Here is a 20,209-nt window from a genome sequence, read left to right as displayed (position 1 = left end):
CCCGGGGACGGGGGAGCCTGGCGGGCTGCCGTCTATGAGGTCGTACAGAGTCAGACACGACTGAAGCGACGCAGCAGCAGCAATGTCTCTAAGTTGTAAGACTTCAGCTTTCCTAAATAACCGTGTAACTAGGACTCTGAATAATAAGATTCAGTACAGAGGACTCTTACTAATACTATTTACTTCAATAAAGTGTTTGGTTTTTTTTAAAAATTAGCTATACTTAGTTTCTGAGGGCAAAAGTCATAATGTATGGAAGAGTTCACAAGAGAAAACAAATTCCCTTTCTCCCCAGCTACCTACTACCTTTTCCTGAAGACAACCACATTTATCAGAGTCTTCTTCCAGATATATGCTGAATTATACAAGCAAATGTGTATATATACATTTCCCCCATGATTAGTGGCATATTATACTACTCTGTACTTTGTTCACTAGCCTACTTCTTCTTTAAGATCTTCTCTAATACCTTACCAGTCCAATCCACCCCTCATGCCACCCTGCTGTCTCCCTTTCTCTAAACTTAGGAGAGCTCCTTTGAATAACATGGGCAATGCTTAAAATATGATTTATATTTTTATTTATCTTCTTCTTATTTGTAAAAAAAGACAGTATAAAGATGAAAGCATGAGTTTTAGAGTCAAGAAAATCTGAGTTTGAATTCTGGGTTCTACTAATTATTCATAGGTAACATTAGGCAAGCTGCTCAACTTTCTCTCTGAGCCCTAAATCCTCCTCTGTTAGATGGGAACATGCACCTCCAGGTTAGCAGTGAAATGCTTATCACAGGCTACAGAAAGAAAGAACTCATTAAATGTAACCTGACACTACTACCAGCACCATCATCTACATCAAGGAGACTGGACTGATCCATTCCTCAGACGGACAGGGATGGCTGCTGCACGTGGACCTTAGTTAGCCACAGCAACACACAGGAAGCTAAGTCACGTGACTCTCACCAGCCTAGATTACTGAGCCCATGGTTTAGATGAGTGGCTATCACTAGTTTGAAAGCAGCTTCCAGGACCCCTGGCCTTGGCCTTTGCCTCTGGTCTGGGGCAGAAGTCAGTGATACTTCCTCTCACCAATCATACTTAAAAAGTGTTCCCAAACTCTAAAGATTGACTCTAACCTCATAACCATATTCCATTCACAACCAGGGAGCAGGGGTTAGGAGATTCATGTCAATGGTCATGTGTTACGATGGGGACAAGGCATACACAAAGGGTATGTTGTCATTGTTCAGTTGCTAAATCATATCCATCTTTTTGTGACTCCATGGACTGCAGCATGCCAGGCTTTCCTGTCCATCACCATCTCCCAGAGTTTGCTCAAACTCATGTCCATTGAATTGATGATGCCATGCAACCATCTCATCCTCTGTTGTCCCCTTCTGCTCTTGCCTTCAATCTTTCCCAGCATCATTGAGTTAACTCTTCACAGCAGGTGGCCAAAGTACTGGAGCTTCAGTTTCAGCATCAGTCCTTCCAATGAATATTCAGGGTCGATTTCCTTTAGGACTGACTGGGTTGGATGTCTTCGCAGTCCAACGGACTGTCAAGATCTTTTCCAGCACCACAATTAGAAAAACATCAATTCTTTGGCATTCAGCCTTCTGTATAGTCCAACTCTCACATCCATACATGACTGCTGGAAAAACCATAGCTTTGACTATATAGACCTTTGTTGGCAGAGTGATGTCTCTACTTTTTAAAACGTGATCTGGGTTTGTCATAGCTTTCTTTCCTAGGAGTAAGCATCTTTTAATTTCATGGCTGCAGTCACCATCCACAATGATTTTGAAAAATAAAAATTTTTCCCCAAAATAAAATCTGTCACTCCTTCCACTTTTTCTCTTTCTATTTGTCACAATCTTGATTTTTTTTTAACTGTTGAGTTTCAAGCCAGCTTTTTCATTCTCCTCTTTCACCCTTATCAAGAGGCTCTTTAGTTCCTCTTTATTTTCTGCCATTAAAATGGTATCATCTTCATAGCTGAGGTTGTTGATATTTTTCCCAGCAATCTTGATGCTAGTTTGTGATTCATCCAGCCCGGCATTTAGCATGATGTACACAAAAGGTATACAATATGTCTAAGATTGTAAATGTCAGGAAGTAAGGCTTGACTGCTGAGTACAGAATCTGCTTCCTGGGTGTTTAACAAGCTGTTTGGGAATCTATTGGCTTTTTGGTTCAGAGACATGAGTCCTGCTCTTCTCAAGTATCTGTTAGTGCTCCACAGCAAGTCAGTCAGCCTTAGGCAAATACAGCCCATCTGCCTCTGCAGAGTGCTTGAGAGACCTCTGAGGATTCAAAGGTGAGTTTTCTCGGTGGCTTCCCCTGACATTCAAGTGGTCACTTGGTAAGGGCACACTGACTGCTGAATTCCCCAAACCTGGGCCATAGTCCATCCTCCACTCTCAGTCCCTGCTACCATTTGCCTAGTTTAGACCACTGCTCTTTACTAGCTCTGTGCTCATTCTCTCCACTTCCAGGCTTCCTTTACTACAATTCATTCTTTCTCCTGTAGTCAAAGTAATCTTTCAAAAACATAAATCTGATCAAATCATTTCCCCACTTAACACATTTACAGCATCCCAATTACTTGTAGGCTGATATCTAAACTTTTTGGCCAGTCTGACCTACCCGCATGCTGCACTTCTTCAAGGCTCTAGTCACCATCAGGTCTTCTTTCCTGCTGTTTCTTCTGTCTGGAACTATCTTTTCCCTCCTTTCTTTTTTGAAGGACCAACTCCTACTTCAGGTTGTAGACAATTTAAACAGCATCCTTCCAGAAGACTTCCCTAATCCCTTAGGACTGGGTTAGAGAAGGTATAGGATAAAGATTTGCTGAACAGATGAATAAATGAACTAAGTATAATAAAAGGCATGTGCAACCTGACCTCTGAGGTAGCTGCCTAAACAACTAAGCTGTGGGTACCCACATGCCAAAAATTTTCCCACTTGCAAATCTGAGCAAGTATCATTCATCAGACAGCCATTTTAAAAGGTAGCTAAGATTAGATATACATATTTTGGTGCAAAATTCATTAAGGTATGAAAGGGTTCAGTATAAAGTTTCTTCTTCCCTTCTCTGGCACCCTGAACCTTACTTCTCCCCAGAGGCAACCACTAATAAGCGGATTTGGGGTATGTCTCCTCAGATGGTCTATGCATATACAAGTATACACGAATATACAAAACCGTAGTTTCTTAACAACTTCTTCCACACTTACAACTTCTATCTCCTAGGTTTTCACGTATGGCTTAGATATGGTAATAGCATAAGACTTAGAAATTCAAATGTAGAATATGTCTACTTTTTGTTTATTCAGTTTTAAAAAGGCTGCTCATATGGCTTCCTTGTCATAAGCTTTAACATTAAGATGGACCATCTGCAGTCAGAGTGTCAGAGAAGCCTCCTAAGAAAGGTGACACTGGCAGTGCCTGTGCTCCCATTCCCATTAAAAAGGTCACTTTGGAGGCTGCGAGCAGGCAATGAGGACAGTCTGGTGAGCTTACTGCCAGAACCCCATGTCCTGGTGCAGCTACAGGAAGTGGCTGGGGCCTCTGGAAACTAAGTAAGACAAGACTAGGCAGCCAGGCCCAGAATGTGGCACAGTGGGGAAGTAGGTAGGGTTCTAGAAGGGTCAGCACATTCCAGAGAGGGCAGTTATGAGAGCCAGCTCCTGCAAGGGTCCATGAAAGTCCCAGGGTGAAGACAAGAATAGCTGTGGTGTATCTTGCAGTGAGGAGCCAGGAAAGGCCGAGAGATCTCTGCAAAGGCCCTTGGATTCTATTTAGTATCTTCTTGGGCAAAAGAAACTGAAGAGTCAGTCTACTGCAAACATGCCAACCTGAGCGGCATGCACCAGAATCACAAGCACAGGCTTGGCCTGCCTGAGAAAAAGTTAGGGTCTGAGTCTCTGACAGACACCTTCTCAAAGTCCTGTTTCCCCATTAGTATCATGTAGACAAACCCTGTGGGCTTTGGATTCTAGGTCAGGAATTGGACATAGAAAAGGGGCTTTGCTTTATGGAGAAACAAGCAAAAGGATTATCCCCAGCATTCCTTAGGCCAGCTATGCAAACTGCTACCTGCCAAGAGGAAATGCCATCATTAAGGCAAGGTACAGCAGTTATCTGGAGCACAAGGTGAAGAGGCCATTGTGGGCAGTTTCATCCTGCTTGGGCCATCCTCCTGCTATGTACAAAGGAATGGATACTCTGATTTAGCCAATGCCTCACAAGTCTGGGCTGTGAGTGAGCAGGCAGCCTGGCCTGGCACATTCCCAAAAGGGGAGAAACATCTCTGAGGTCTGTTTGACCATCTCAGTCTGGCTAAAGGCTTCCAGCAGCCTAGAAGAAATCAAACCTCAAAAATCTATAGATATTTCTTTTTTGATAATTTTTTAATTATTAAATTGTAGTATAGAAGATTTACAATATTATACTAGTTTCACGTATACAGCACAGTGATTCAGTATTTTTACAGATTATACTCCATTGAATGTTATTATACAATAAAGGCTATAATTCTTTATCTGATACAATATAAACTTGTTGCTGTTTATACATAGGAGTTTTTAATTTCTTAATCCCATACACGTAATTTGTCCCACCACACTTTTGTCTCTCTTTTGGTAACCACCAGTTTGTCTTCTATATCTGTGTAGTTGCTAAGTTGTGCCCGACTCTTGGCGACTCCATGGACTGTAGCCAGCCAGGCTCCCCTATCCTTGGGATTCTCCAGGCAAGAATACTGGAGTGGGTTGCCATTTCCTCCACCATATAGATACTTCTAAAAGCAGATCATGGGAGCAAAATGTCTGCTCTCTGCTTTAAAGCTAGCATTATAATGAGCTGTGCTGGTCGTTTAAGCACTGAGATTATTCCCTAATCCTTGGATTTCTGTAATACACATCATTTTGTGGTTGCAATACAGTGCTTTTCTCACTGTAAAATAATCCCTTGTTATAAAAGCAATGAATCAGAGCTTGACTTATGAACAGGAGCAAAGGAGGCAAATGCTCCCTGGGGACATGAAATGTTTGTCTACCGGCGGCAGATTCCACCTCTAAGAAAGGCACTAAATCTCCGAGGAGAAATACTTGCCCTTATCTCCTGTTTTCCCAGAAGGCCAGTGCTCATGGTGAACCAGGTCAGATTAGTCTATAGGGTCCTCTGTGCCCAGATGTAAGGGGAAGATGTTTACTAAGGCACTACCACTTAACCAGCCCCTTGCACTTCAGAAAACAGCATATATGGTCTCAAAGGCACCTGTCCACATCTGATCACATCCCTAGCTTTCTTTTAAGTTCCCTGACGAGGGATTGAATTTGGGCTGTGGTAGTGAAAGCACCAAGTCCTAACCACTGGGCCACCAGGGAATTCCCCCTAGCTTTCTTTATATAAGCACAGAATTGACATACATTGCCTTTGAACAATGAGTTGGAAGGCTCTTTTAATGAAATATGCCTACCAAATGCCAGAAAGAACTCATCCTGTCTTGGCTTTAAAAGGGCTATCCTCTTGTAATATTGGCCCAGGTTCATGGATGGTAAAGATAGAGCACTTCCCTAAGGTTCTCTGCCAAGGCAGCCTGATCGCTTTTCCCACATGCAAAAAAGGGAGAAGGCCACTGAAGGAGAAAGTGTCAAGAAGCCAAGTGGCACTAGGGTGGCAAACACCGTGTGATCAGGTGGTGGACATGGGGCAGACTATAGCCCACACCCTTGGCTTTGATGATGACTTCCAAGCATTTATCAAAGGACCAGACAGCTCTCCTTGGTTATCTCCTGGACCTATGTTTTTTCCTATGTAGTCTATTTCAAGGATATGTACCATCAACTTTCCCAATCTCCCAAGCTAGGAACCTAGAAGTCATTCCAGATATGTCTTGTTTCAATGTCCTCCATCCAGCCTGTTACCACATCCTATTGACCCAGCCCCTCAAAAATCTCTTTGATCTACCTTGGGTGGACACTGTGGATAGACCCAGCTAACCTCCATTCAACTCTGCTTCTAGGGAGCAGTGCCTAAAAAGCAACAAGGGCCTCTAAAAAGCTGGACTTGAGACTCCTCAGTGCAGCAGCCAAACACGTAAATTCTTCTCTCCAGTGACCCAGTCTCCTGCTCTGCACAGCCTCCAGCTCAGCTCTTTCCCAAGACAACAGCTCTGCTAATGCTCTGTGGTCCCCATTCCCTGTAGACTGGCAATGGGATCAGCAGGGCAGAACTGTGCTGGGGACACTGAGTTATTTTCTTCCATCTGATTTCTACTTGCTGGGCTGCTTCAGGAAGCCCAGACCCCAGGTCTTCTGACAACAATAAGCATTTTATCACTACTGTAGAAAATTTAGAATTTACTCTGGGTTTCCAGCCACTAAAGCTAATCTGACTAAAAAGTGCTGCTTCCAGACTGCAAGATGGTACGACAATGCAAGGTTGAGTACAACCTAAAGATAGGTGGATTTTTCTATATATAAGCAGATGTGGAAAATCTCAGTGTATGCAGCAGAGGGTTAAAGGAGAAGGTTCTACTGGGCCATACTCTGCACTCATGGGACAGGAGAAATGCATCAAAATCTTGCTGATTCGCAGGCTAGGAATACTTATTCAGTCAACTGACATTAGTTGGAATGGAGGGCAGAGTTAAGCGCAGCTCAAAAGAGGTGTTGACATGGCAATTTATTATCATTGAGACAAACTCTTAGAAGAAATCCACCTCTCAAATAAGATAACAGCAAAAAATGCCCCAGTTCTCCCTGGATCAGTTTTGTTTTAGATTTCAGAATGGTAGGTGGGAACATGAAGAAAAGTCTGTTGCATCCAAACAGACTTTGAAAGGCATGCAAGCAGGATGTAGAGCACATTGCTTACCTTGCGAACACTGGTCAAGAAATTTAGGAAACAGGAATCTACGGAGAGAAAACAAATATTTAAAACAATTAATCTCAATTTTCACTGATTTCTCGCAAAATTTTGACTATCACTAACATATAAAATGGCTTACTCAGTGGGGCAACTGGCAGGTAACACTGAACATTAAGGATAGCCATGGTTATACAAAAGGTATTCATAGTTTTGAACCAGAGTTCCCTAAGCCAGAAACCCTAAAAAAGTCCCAACGTGGCCAACTCTTGGTGGAATGTTGAACAGGAGATCCCTGTTCAACTACCAAGACTATAGGAAATGGAGAAAGAGAGATTGGTCTTTTTCTTTTACCCTGGAGAGATACTGTCCTGTTAGTACAGGGAAACTTTCAAGGGAAAATGAGAAAAATTACACTTGCCTAATTCTGCCAAGGGCCTTCAACAACAAAGTTGCCATATTTCCTGTTATGTGCACAACTAAATCCGGGTTCCCCTTTCATCTTTTTTAAAAAGCATTTGTTTATTTATTTGGCTGTGTCTGGTGTTAGTTGTGTCAAGCGGGATCTTTCATTATGGCATGCAGACTCTCTAGCTGTGGCACACAGGCTTAGATGCCCCACAACATGTGGGATCTTAGTTCATGGGTCAGGGGTCAAACCTGCATTACAAGGAGGATTACATTACATTACAAGGAGGATTCTTAACCACCGGACCACCACAGAAGACCCCGCACCCTTTAACCTTATTCTAAGCTCGAATGGTGAATGAAATGTAGGAGACTGACTGAATAGATTGAGGATAGACTAACAGACTAATTCAAAGTATGAGTTAACAACTGTAGCTCTGTAGTAAGCTCCAGAGAAAAACTCAATATTCTTAGTGTTTTAAAACTTCTAAAACACCACAGTGCTCTTCTTGGTGAAGAAAGCCAATACTAATGAAAAGAGCTATCTTTCATCAAAGGCTTTGACTGGGCACTGGGCAAGCAGTTCACACATACAATTTTATTCTCACATCCACCCTGTGCCTTGGGTACTTAAAAGCTGCAAACAGTGGGTTCATGGTGGCTAAGCAAGCTAAGCACTTGGCCCAAGGTCCTACCTGCTGCTGCTGCTGCTAAGTCACGTCAGTCGTGTCTGACTCTGTGCGACCCCATAGACGGCAGCCCACCAGGCTTCCCCGTCCCTGGGATTCTCCAAGCAAGAACACTGGAGTGGGTTGCCATTTCCTTCTCCAATGCATGAAAGTGAAAAGTGAAAGTGAAGTCGCTTAGTCGTGTCCGACTCTAGCGACCCCATGGACTACAGCCTACCAGGCTCCTCCATCCATGGGATTTTCCAGGCAGAAGTACTGGAGTGGGGTGCCATTGCCTTCTCCGAAGGTCCTACCTGCAGCTAGGAAATGGGAGGGTTTACACAGGGGCCCAGGTTTGTTTAACACCACAAAGCTCCTGTGCTGTCTACCCCTGCAAGTAAGATGTTTGCTGAAGTCACCCTCTGAATTGTTGCTTGTCTAGTTGGCAGGTATTAATGCTGTTCAAAACACTTAGGGGAGTTTTTCTCTTGCAATTTCCTTGGTGGTGGCAAATCTTCATTTTTTAATTTGATTTTTGACAATGCTCAGACACACACCATTTGGAACCAAATTTCGTGGATGAGTGAGCCACTTGGGTAAGTATAACTTTGGGCTGTGGATCTAGTTCACCTGCCTGATTCCTTCACGGTTTCTAAAGAATTCCACAGAGGAACCCCAATGTGCTCTGAATAAGGTTAGGAGCCCCAGAACAAAGAGAGAGAGATCCTCACTTGAGTCTCCCAAGAACAGAGCTCACTGACTTCACTGTACTCATAGTCCACTGAAGGGTCAGCTGCAGAGCAAATGTATTCTTTAAAAAAAGTATTTATTTTTGGCTGTGCTGGGTCTTCATTGCTATGCACAGGCTTTCTTTAGTTGTGGTGAGTAGAGGCTACTCTCTAGTTGCAGTGTGCTGGCTTCTCATTGCAGTGGCTTCTCTTGTTGCACAGCACGGGCTATAGGGCACTTGGGCTTCAGTAGCTGCAGTGCTCAGGCTTAGTTGCCCCACAGCATGTGGAAACTTTCCAGACCAGGGATTGAATCCATGTCCTCTGCACTGGCAGATTCTTAACCACTGGACCACCAGGAAAGTCCACAAATGCATTCTTAGAAAATGTCTGTCCCCTCAAGTAAGTGCCTGTAACTTTTTAAATTTATTTATAATTGGAGAATAACTGTTACAATGTTGTGCTGGTTCCTACCATGCATCAACATGAATCAGCCATTGGTATATATATGACCCCTCCCTCTTGAAACTCCCTCCCACCTCCCACCCCATCCCACCCCTCTAGGCTGTCACAGAGCACTGGCTTGAGCTTCCTGTGTCATGCAGCAAATTCTCACTGGCTATCTATTTTACATATGCTTCAGTGCTACTCTCTCAATTCACCTCCCTCTCTGCCTCCCTCACTGTGTCCACAAGTCTGTTCTTCATGTCTTTGTCTCTACTGCTGTCCTAATAACAGGTTCATCAAGACCATTTTTCTAGGTTTCCAATATAGGCGTTAATGTACGACATTTGTCTCTTTCTGACTTACTTAACTCTGTATAACAGGCTCTGGGTTCATTCACTTCACTAGGAACTGACTCAAATTCATTCCTTTTTATGGCTGAATAGTATTCCATTGTATATATGTACCACAACTGCTTTATCCATTCATCTATCAATGAACAGCTAGATTGCTTCCATGACCTGCCTTCTATAAACAGTACTGCAATGAACACTGGGGTACATGTGTCTTTTAGAATGGCTTTCTCAGGGTATATGCCCAGTAGTGGGATTGCTGGATGACATGGTAGGTTTTATCCCTAGTTTTTAAAAGAAATTTCCAAACTATTCTCCATTGTGGCTGTGTCAATTTACATTCCCACCAACAGTGTAAGAGGGTTCCCTTTTCTCCACATCTTCTCCAGCATTTATTATTTGTAGGTTTTTCGATGATGTTCCTGTGACTTTACAGTATATGCCTTAAAAGCCCTTCTCAGTGTCCTGCTTGCTTTCCTGCAGCAGTGCACAGCAATTCATACCAGTAGCATCTGAGACGAAGTTGAGCAATGCTCCCTCTCCATGCATCTTATCCAGTTACAGGTTGGAAGCTCGTATTTTAAACCTCTGACAGGTTAGAGGGTCATTAAGTTACTCACTTTAAAGAGCTGCAAAGAAAATACTCAACACACGGACTTGCACATTTATGCAACTTCTCATTGAGATATCACTGTTTTTAACAATTCTTGTAAAATTACATGGAGTTTTTATTATAGTACTTCCCACCCCATATCACGACTGACTGTGTACATGCCATGGATGTGGCATTCGGGAAATTATTTAACTTTTCTGAGCATCAGCTTCCTCACGGTAAAACATGGTAATGATGCTTACCTTAAATGCCTCCCAAAATACTTAAAGGGATTTTGAGGACTGAAAGAGGTAAAGCATCACAGTGTCTAAAAAACAGCAGAAAACAAATGACAGCTCAATTCCTTTCCTTCTATACATATCATCCTCCTTCCTAAACTGTAATATATTTTTTTCCTCCTCTTTCTTTTGCATTACAAGGCAGATTCTTAACTGGACCACTAGGAAAGCCCCTAAAACTGTAATATCACTGAAGACAGACAATAACAAGTATTGGTAAAGACGTGGAGAAATGGGAACCCTCATATATTGCTGGTGAGGATGCAAATGGTGCAATGGCTTTGGATAACAGTTTGTAGTTCCTCCAAAAGTTAAATAGTTAGTATATGACCCAACAATTCTACCCAGGAGAACAGAAAAACATATGACCATATTAAAACTTAAACATAAACATTCATAGCAGTATATTTATGATAGCCAAATGTAAAAAACTCTAATGTCCATCAACTGATGAGTGGATAAAAAAGATGTGATATATCTATACAATGGCGTATTTGTCCATAAAAAGGAATGAAACACTGACACATGCCACAGCATGGATGAACCTTGAAAGAAGCCAGGCACAAAAGGCAACATATACGAACATATCCAGAATAAGCATATCCACAGAAACAGAAAGTAGACTAGTTGCCAGGGATTGGGAAAAAAAAGAAATGGGAAGTGACTGGAAGGGACATTTTAAAACAGTGAATTTTATGATATGTGTATTACATTTCAATAAAGCTGTTATATTAAAAGAAGCAATATACATGGTACTATAAAATATCAAATGTTTTACACATCATCTAACATCTGCCCCCAAGGAACTAACCATTTCCCAGAAGAAACCACTATTCACAGTTTGGGATGTATTGTTCCAGATATTTTCTATGTTTAGTCATATAGACATTTAAAGAATACATATTGTTTTGGTAATTTTCTTTTCTCACTTCACAAAGTATTATGGGCATTTTCCATATCAGTACATAAAATCTACCTAATTTAAAAAAATGCCTGCATAGTATTCCATTACACATGCTCATTCACTAAGTTGTGTCTGAATTTTTGTGACCCCATGGGCTATACCCTGCCAGGCTTCTCTGTCCATGGGATTTTCCAGGCAAGAATACTGGAGTGGGTTGCCATTTCTTTCTCCAGGGCATCTTCCCAACTCAGGGATCAAATCTGCATCTCTTGTGTCTCCTGCACTGGTAGGCAGATTCTTTACCACTGTGCCACCTGCTTCCATTATATGAATATCCTCAAATTGAACCAGTCACTTACTAATGAGCATTTGGGTTATTTCCATTTGATATTATTAACATTATTGTCTTGAACACCGTAGAGCACATCTATTATATTTCAGACTGCCCATACCTTCTAAACACTTTTCCCAGACTTGGATTGAGGAAGCCTGTCCTTCAAATAAATGGCAGAAAACTGCTTTTCTGGCCATTCCTGCCATCTGGTATAAGCATATGACCTAAGTTTTACCAATGAGACTCCAAGTGGCAAAGAACACAGTGAATGAGGGGATGTATTGGAAGCAGACGCCATTTTCTGGTGGAAGAAGTGACTGAGATAGCCTCAGACAGCCCGAGGGGGATCTCACTGGGGCAGCGCTACTGAAGTTTGAGTGTTCCACCTGGATGCCTCATCAATACAGTCTGACCCTCCCAGGGGCTTTTCAAGCTATTTTGTCCATTAGTAAATTCCTCCCCAACTAAACATGGTGGAGTGGGCTCTACAGTTCAGAATTAATAATTCTGCCTGAATTCCTCAGACCTGTGTCCTGGACTATAGTCCTCAGTTAAGACCCTGAATAAAATTTAAACTCACAACTTTAAAAAAATATATAAATAAAAAATAAAAATTCAGCCTGAAACAAATACTCCTATATAGACATATATATCTTTGCACATTTCTAAAAATATGACTGTATAATAAAATTCTAGCAATGGAATGGCCATATTTGACTCCAAAGAGATTAAATCATTTTACATTCCTATCAACAGTATGGGGGAAAAAAGTATATGAAAGTACCTATTTTCCTACACAAGTTGCAACATAGTAAATCACCCCAAAACTAAGTGGCTTAAAATAAGGATGATTTATTATTTCTCATGATTCTATAGGTTGAATGGGCAGTTGTTTCAGCCTGGGTATAGCTTAGGGGGGGTGATGACTCTTTAAGATGGTCTCACTCACAGGCCCAACAGTGGTCTTGGTCTAGATGGTAGGAATGGATGGCTGGGGCTCTCTATCTACATGGTCTTTCACCCTCCAACAGCCTCTTCAGATGGTGGTTCTTAACTCCCAGAAGCAAGAGAGGGCAAGCCCCAAAGTGTAAAATGCTTTTCAAGCCTTGGCTTGTTTCATGCTTCTTGAGGACCCATTGGCCAAAGCCAAGTCACAATGCCTGAGCCAAGATTCAAGGGGTGAAAAGTAGATTCAACTTAAGTCCTGATGGGAAGGGCTGCTTTTGCTATGCCCAGAATTTTTAATATAAATTTATTTATTTTAATTGGTGGCTAATTACAATATTGCATTGGTTCTGCCATACACTGACATGAATCCACCACAGGTGTACATGTGTTCCCCATCCTGAACCCCCCTCCCACCTCCCTCCCCAAACCATCCCTCTGGGTCATTCCAGTGCACCAGCCCCGAGCATCCTGTATCATGCATCAAACCTGGACTGGCGATTTGTTTCACATATGATAATATACACGTTTTAATGTATGGCCAGAATTTTAATCTACCACAGTTGGCCTTATAAGGATTTCTTTTCTTTCTTTTTTTGACCGTGACATGCAGCTGTTGGGATCTTAGTTCCCTGACCAGGGATCGAACCCAGGCCACAGGTTTGGCACTCTCACTGCCCGTTTCATTCTGTATAACAGGCTCTAGGTTCATCTACCTCACTAGAAGTGACTCAAATCCATTCCTTTTTATGGCTGAGTAATATTCCATTGTGTATATGTACCACAACTTCTTTATTCATTCATCCATTGATGGACATCTAGGTTTCTTGGACTTCCAGGGAATTCCTGGACTTTTTACAAATGTACGGGCTTAACACTGGTCACTTAATCTTTTTACTACTTCTGTCATTTAATAATACTTTAATAAATACATATATGTATTGTGTATCCATTAGCATGTTTTGTTATATTTATTTTCTGAATGCACTAGGTCTTTGTGGCTTTTCGTGGACTTTCTCTAGCTGCGGTGAGTGGGGGTTACACACTTTGTCGTGGTGCGTGGCTTCTCACTGAGATGGCTTCTCATTGAGGAGCCTTCTCTTGTGGATCATGGGCTCCAAGGCATACAAGACTCAGTAGTTGCAGCATGAAAGCTCAGCAGTTGCTGCTCGTGGGTTCTAGAGTGCAGGTTCAGTAGTTGTGGCACATAGGATTAGTCACTCTGTGGAATGTGGAATCTCCAGACCAGGGATTGAACCAGTGTTCTCTGTGTTGGCAGGTGGATTCTTATCCACTGCGCCACCAAGGAAGTCCATGTTATATTTACTTTAATAGTTCTATCTTTAAGTTTTATATCAGAAATTAAAGAAATTTACCAACTATTTTTAAAATTTTACAATTAGTAAAGTGTTCTATGTTTTTGTATATGACTACCTTTTTCAATTCATTTTAGACTTTCTTAAGTAAATGTGTTACTGCTTTTTAAATTTTTAATTGGAGGATAAATGCTTTACAATTTCTGCCATATGACGATTGTGAATCAGCCATAAGTATACATATTTCCCCTTCCTCTTGTCTCTTGAACCTCCCTCCCACACTAATTCTTTTCTTAATGGAATGAGATTAACGTTATTTAATAACGTTCTAGTCTTTTTTTTTTTTTTGCCACATCACAGGGCATGCAGGACCCTAGTTCCCCAACCACAGATTGAATCAGTAACCTCTGACTCGATGTGCAGTGAGCTTTTTTTTAATTTATATTTTGGCTGTGCTGGGTCTTTGTTGCTGTGCAGGCTTTTCCCTAGTTGCAATGAGCAGGCTTCTCTCTGCTCATTGCAACTAGGGAAAAGTTCCCAACCACGGATTGAATCAGTAACCTCTAACTCGATGTGCAATGAGTTTTTTTTTAATTTATATTTTGGCTGTGCTGGGTTTTTGTTGCTGTGTGGGCTTTTCCTAGTTGCAATGAGCAGGCTTCTCTCTGCTCATTGCAACTAGGGAAAAGTTCCCAACCACGGATTTAATCAGTAACCTCTGACTCGATGTGCAATGAGTTTTTTTTTTTTAATTTATATTTTGGCTGTGCTGGGTCTTTGTTGCTGTGAGGGCTTTTTCCTAGTTGCAATGAGCAGGCTTCTCTCTGCTCATTGCAACTAGGGAAAAGTTGCTGTGGAGTACAGGCTCTAGAGCACATTGGCTTCAGCAGCTGCAGCATGTGGGCTCAGTGGTGTGACTCACTGCCTCCAGAGCACAGGCTTAGTTGCCCTGCGGCATATAAGATCTTCCTGGATCAGGGATTGAACCAATGTCTCTAGCACTGGCAAGTGGATTCCTTACCATTGAGCCATGGGGAAGTCCCTGATTGTTTCCAATTAACAGTTTTATTGATATATAATCAGCATAGCACAAAATTCACTCATTTAAAGTGTATGATCCAATGTTTTGTGTTTTTTTTTAGTAAATTTACAGAGCTGTGCAAACACTGCCACAATTTCATTTTAGAAACATTTTCATTACTACAGGAAGATCCCACCTTCCCATTTCCCCAGACCTTTAACACTTCTTCCTTGAACTCTTCCCACGCCACTCTATTAGTTTTTCTTCTTCTTAACTTTTTCTTGATGGTATAGAACAGTATTTGTCTAGTTCTTTGCTTATTACTATCTTTTCCTACCTTTCTATGTTAGTATCTCTGATAGTGTCCAGTCCCATGTTAGACCTCTTTCTGCTTGATTCATCTTTAACTAAAAACTTGAGAATAAGAAGAGGCATGGATGGTGGAAAAAGTGGCATATAAGAGTCCACACAGCATTCTCAAGTACAATGGTGATGCTCAGAATTCACTACAATAACCTACCTTGAGGTAGAAGGAAAAATAGCTTTTTTTTTTTTTTAATGAGAAAGCAGAACCTAGAGAAAGCAGAGCTAATGAGAAGGGAGAATGGTAAAGACATTTCTTAGGATCACTTAAGACAATTAGGGTAGTAATTTTTAATGTAATTTCTATGAGAAGTGTAAAGATATCAACTTAGGACTCAAATAAGAAGGAAGCTTTTTCAGATGAAGATCTAAGGATAGATCAATCAGTTGCCAGGAGATGATTAATAATATATGGACTAATCAGAAAAACCACATGATAACACATCTTGGATACATTCTTAGAAATATTCTACTAAAGGCTACAGAGAAAGGAAACTTTGCAGCCTCTGTCCTTGGAATTCTAAAGGCAAGAATACTGGAGTAGGTAGCCAGTTCCTTCTCATTCTCTTCTCTAGAGGATCTTCTCCACCCAGGGACTGAACCCATGTCTCCCACACTGCAGGTAGATTCTTTACTGTCTGAGCCACCAGGGAAGCCCCAAACAAGTCTGTGATATGTGTGCTGTGCTTAGTCACTCTGTCGTGTCCAACTCTGTGACCCCATGGACTGCAGCCTGCCAGGCTCCTCTGTCCACAGGGATTCTCCAGGCAAGAACACTGGAGTGGGTTGCCATGCCCGCCTCCAGGGGATCTTCCCAACCCAGGGATCAAACCCAGGTCTCCCACACTGCAGGCAGATTTTATACCGACTGAGCTACCAGGGAAGCCCAAGAATACTAGAGTGGGTAGCCTATCCTTTCTCCAGGGGTTCTTCCTGACCCAGGAATTGAACTGGGGTCTCCTGCATTGCAGGTGGATTCTTCACCAGCTGAGCTAACAGGGGAGCCCTCCAAACAGCTCTACAAAGGGAAAATGTAATGTCTGAAACTTCTCAGTGGGGACTTCTCTGATGATGAAATAAATAATTCTAGATACCACTGAGGCAGTATAAACTATAAAACCCACTCAGAAAGCAATTTGGGAATGGGAATACAGAGTAATAAAATTGATCATCAGTTCAGTTCAGTCGCTCAGTCGTGTCGGACTCTTTGTGACCCCATGAACCGCAGCTGGGAAAGACTGAGGGCAGGATGAGGCAGATGGCATCATTGACTCAATGGACATGGGTTTGGGTGGACTCCGGGAGTTGGTGATGGACAGGGAGGCCTGGCGTGCTGAGGTTCATGGAGTCGCAAAGAGCTGGACATGACTGAGCGACTGAACTGACTGACTGATATATGTTCACTTACATAATATGTTTATGTTAACCTAAGAAAGATATAAAGCTTTATGTACATCACAACTGTTAAAAAAAGTATGCATATAAAAGATAAAAAAGGACTTCACAAAAATTATAATATTACATTGAGTTAGTGAGATTATGGGTGAATTATTACCCAATTTTCTTTGTTGTTGTCATATTATTTCCAAAGTAGGAAAAAAAAGTTCATTTGTTAGTAGTGAGAATGAATGTCATTAACTGAGGTAAGATGCTTTAAGATGGCTTAACCACATGAAAAAGTATCTGTGAGGTACTCCAAGTGCCTTATTACAGAAGGCCCCTTCCCTGCAGTAAAGAAGAAAAGAAAAGCCTGCCATGGGTATTCTTCTTTTCTGGGAGAATTTATTTCAAGTCCCACTATCCTAGAAGGGTGACTTATTAGTGCACAAAGAAAAGTGGTGAGAAGATGCCAGGCCACACGGAGAGTAAAAAAGCTGGCTTGAAACTCAACATGCAAAACTAAGATCAAGGCATACAGTCCCACCACTTCATGGCAAATAGATGGGGAAAAAGTGGAAGCAGTGACATATTTTATTTTCTTGGACTCCAAAATCACTGCAGATAGCAACTCTAGTTATGAAATTAAAAGATGCTTGCTCCTTGCAAGGTAAGTTATAACAAACCTAGACAGTGTATTAAAAAACAGACGTCACTCTGCCAACCAAGGTCTGTATGATCAAAACTATGGTTTTTCCAGTAGTCATGTAGGGATGTGAGAGCTGGAATTTAAAGAAGGCTGAATGCCAAAGAACTGACGTTTTCAAATTGTGGTTCTGGAGAAGACCCTTGAGAATCTGTGGACTGCAAGGAGATCAAACCAGTCAATTCTATAGGAAATCAGCCCTGAATACTCATTGGAAGGACTGATGCTGAAGCTGAAGCTCTTAATATTCTGGCCACCTGATATGAAGAGCTGACTCATTGGAAAAGACCCTGATGCTGGGAAAGACTGAAGGGAAAAGGAGAAGGGGGTGGGAGAGGAAGAGATGGTTAGATAGCAACACTGATTCAATGGACATGAATCTGAGTAAATGGGAGACACTGGAGGACAGAGGAGCCTGACATGCTGCAGTCCACAGGGTTGCAGAGTCAGACATGACTTAGCAACTGAAAAACAGAAACACCACGAGGGTAAACTGATGCATTTCAAAAGACAAACACATAAAAATGCGTCGCCTACTGGTAGGTGGGAGGTAAATAGCTTTCTGTACATTTAAACACACCACATCCTGTGGGCTGGAGGTGGTCCTAAGTACGTACCTGTGCTCCATGTAGCAGCTCAGCGGCTCCACACACACTGTGATGGTACCAATGGTGAAGGAGGACTTGACATTTGAGTCTGGATGGGTCTGCAGAGCCTGGACAACATCAATAACATCTGTGTAGCTAGGGGGAAAAAAGGGAGTAGTTAAGTTTACTGGACTGGAGCTTCAGAGTGGGAGAGGAGGGGAATGCTTGCTGAGTGGCTAAGTGGAGCAAGGGTAGAAGGAAACCAAAAGAGGAGAGAGCAACAGGCCTCCTTGGGGTCAAGTCACCTCATGATTTAGAGCCCCTGCAGTTTACAGTGTTTCTGTACTTCCGAGTTCCACTAGTTCTAACTGTGCAAGAGTGAGTGGAAGGAAGAACTCTACTGCCCACCCACTTCAGAGAAGCCTGCAGGTGACCCTGGGGCTCTGGGGCAGGACTTGGTATTTTCTCATCAAGTTAAGAGCTCCTGCATTGGTCTGTTTTCTTTAATAAGTCTTTCATTTCAGGGAGCATAGTGATCCAGCTTCTGAGTCTGTACCTGGCCACTTTGGCTGAACTGCCCAAACTGCATGATGAATGCAAAAACCTAACTCTTCATGTTGCCTCTTTCTTGTCACTATTTTCTTTATTTAAAAACAAAAAAAGCCCAGCAGGACTTTACCTTTCTTTCTTCTAAAACAACAGATATTCCATACAAGTGTCTTTTGGGCTCTATTTCACATTTGTAATTTAAGCCTGCAATTTTGCCTCATTTTACATTAATTCAATTTTTGTTTTGAGAGATACTTTGTCTTAAATGTAGATACAGAATGATTTTTATAATATTCTAGAGTATAAACTAACACAGTCCCTCAAATTCCTTAAAATTAACTTTTTAAGACTCAGATTTTTACAGTTCTACTTATTTGTGTATGTATTCAGTTCCATACAGTTCTGTCACCTGTGCAGGCTCCTCTACCATAGTAAAGATACTAAACAGTTTCACACCACAAAGCTCCCTCCGTGTTGCCCTTTTATAACCATACCTACCTCCCCCTCACTCTCCACTCCCATCCCCAGTTCCTGGCAGCCACTAATCTGTCCCCCATTTCTAAAATTTTATCATTTAAAAATACATTAATTCAATTTTTAAAACAACAACCTAATACTCCACTTGGTGTCAAAGCTCAACATCACTGCTTACCTGCAGCAGTAAGTAGAATGGGACCAGGCCACTATAGGGGCAAGAAAAAACTCTGCCCGATGGCACAGAATTCTATAAATCAAAATAAAGGCCGTATTCAAGAAATAAAATTCTCAACTTGAGAAGCCTCTGGGGTGTTCCCTCACCTCAATATTGAGCTTAAAGGTCCAGCTCCAAGGAGATGGATATGCTACACTGAGTCTGCCATGTGTTCCCTGCTGAGCCTCAGGGGAATGGGCCCCATCTGTAAGAACACTGTCATACAGAGCAACACAGCAGGAAATCCATCGGATGTTCCTAGTGTACTGGGGCTGTGACTGGGCAACTGCTGGTTCTGAGAGTACAAGTGGGTTGGCCATACACTGTCACTGAAGTCCAGAGCAGCCAGGACAGCTGGCACTTATGCAGACTTGTACAGTCAGAGACGGGGAGTCAAAAATACTCTCTAAAGTAATAGAAGATGGAAATGACCTCAGCTATACGATGTCAAGGTACCAAATTTGACTCCAGGTCTATACCCCCACTGACATTCAACTCTGGAAAGGTGGCAGGAGGTGACGAAACTGGGCCAACCTATTTTTTTGATTATTAGAGATGATGGAAAACAAGTGGTTTCTAGCTTTCCTGCTCTGTGGCTTCCACAACCTAAGCCCACAAGTAGAGTCAACAGAAGGGAAGCCCAAAGCAGATATAAGAACAAGATCTAAATAAGAGAAAAGATGGCCTGGCAGGGGACACATTCCTGTTTGCCTCCTGCAGCACCACTGGCCTGGCTTTCCTCCAATTCTTACCATCACATCCAAGAGACCAAATAGGGCTTTGGAACTGGGCCTATTCTTTACTGGAAACAATTAGCCAGTTGCAAATACTAATTATTATGAGCACAAAACAAAACACCACAGCACAGCACAAAAGCACTTTGTGAGAACTGCCAAAAGCTTCTTTATTACCAACTATAATGACAGCAGTGAAGAGCACAGCCCATGTTTTCCTGATCTGGCATGTTCTCCTGCGGGCCCAGGGGACGACACACCTGCTTCCTCCTTCCTAGCCACTTTGTGGATGGGGCTTGAGACTAGAGTGTGGGGACT

General features: G+C 42.1%; 1 protein-coding gene across 5 annotated transcripts in view; it reads right to left on the bottom strand.

Moving 5' to 3' along the window:
- DNAAF9 (dynein axonemal assembly factor 9) overlaps nucleotides 1-20,209 on the bottom strand; it is a 173,135-nt gene that overhangs the window by 21,729 nt on the left and 131,197 nt on the right. For all 5 annotated transcript variants that reach the window (XM_070381296.1, XM_070381297.1, XM_070381298.1 and 2 more), the window contains 2 exons: nucleotides 17,948-18,073; nucleotides 6,882-6,919 (listed from right to left, as the gene is read on the bottom strand). In XM_070381296.1, coding sequence (XP_070237397.1) covers nucleotides 6,882-6,919; nucleotides 17,948-18,073 — 164 coding nt within the window. The remainder of the gene's footprint in view (nucleotides 1-6,881; nucleotides 6,920-17,947; nucleotides 18,074-20,209) is intronic.

The sequence above is a fragment of the Bos mutus genome, chromosome 13 (assembly GCF_027580195.1).
Source record: "Bos mutus isolate GX-2022 chromosome 13, NWIPB_WYAK_1.1, whole genome shotgun sequence".
NCBI lineage: Eukaryota > Metazoa > Chordata > Mammalia > Artiodactyla > Bovidae > Bos > Bos mutus.
Note: the sequence above shows the minus strand (reverse complement) of the source record. Positions and strands in the feature narration are given on the sequence as shown.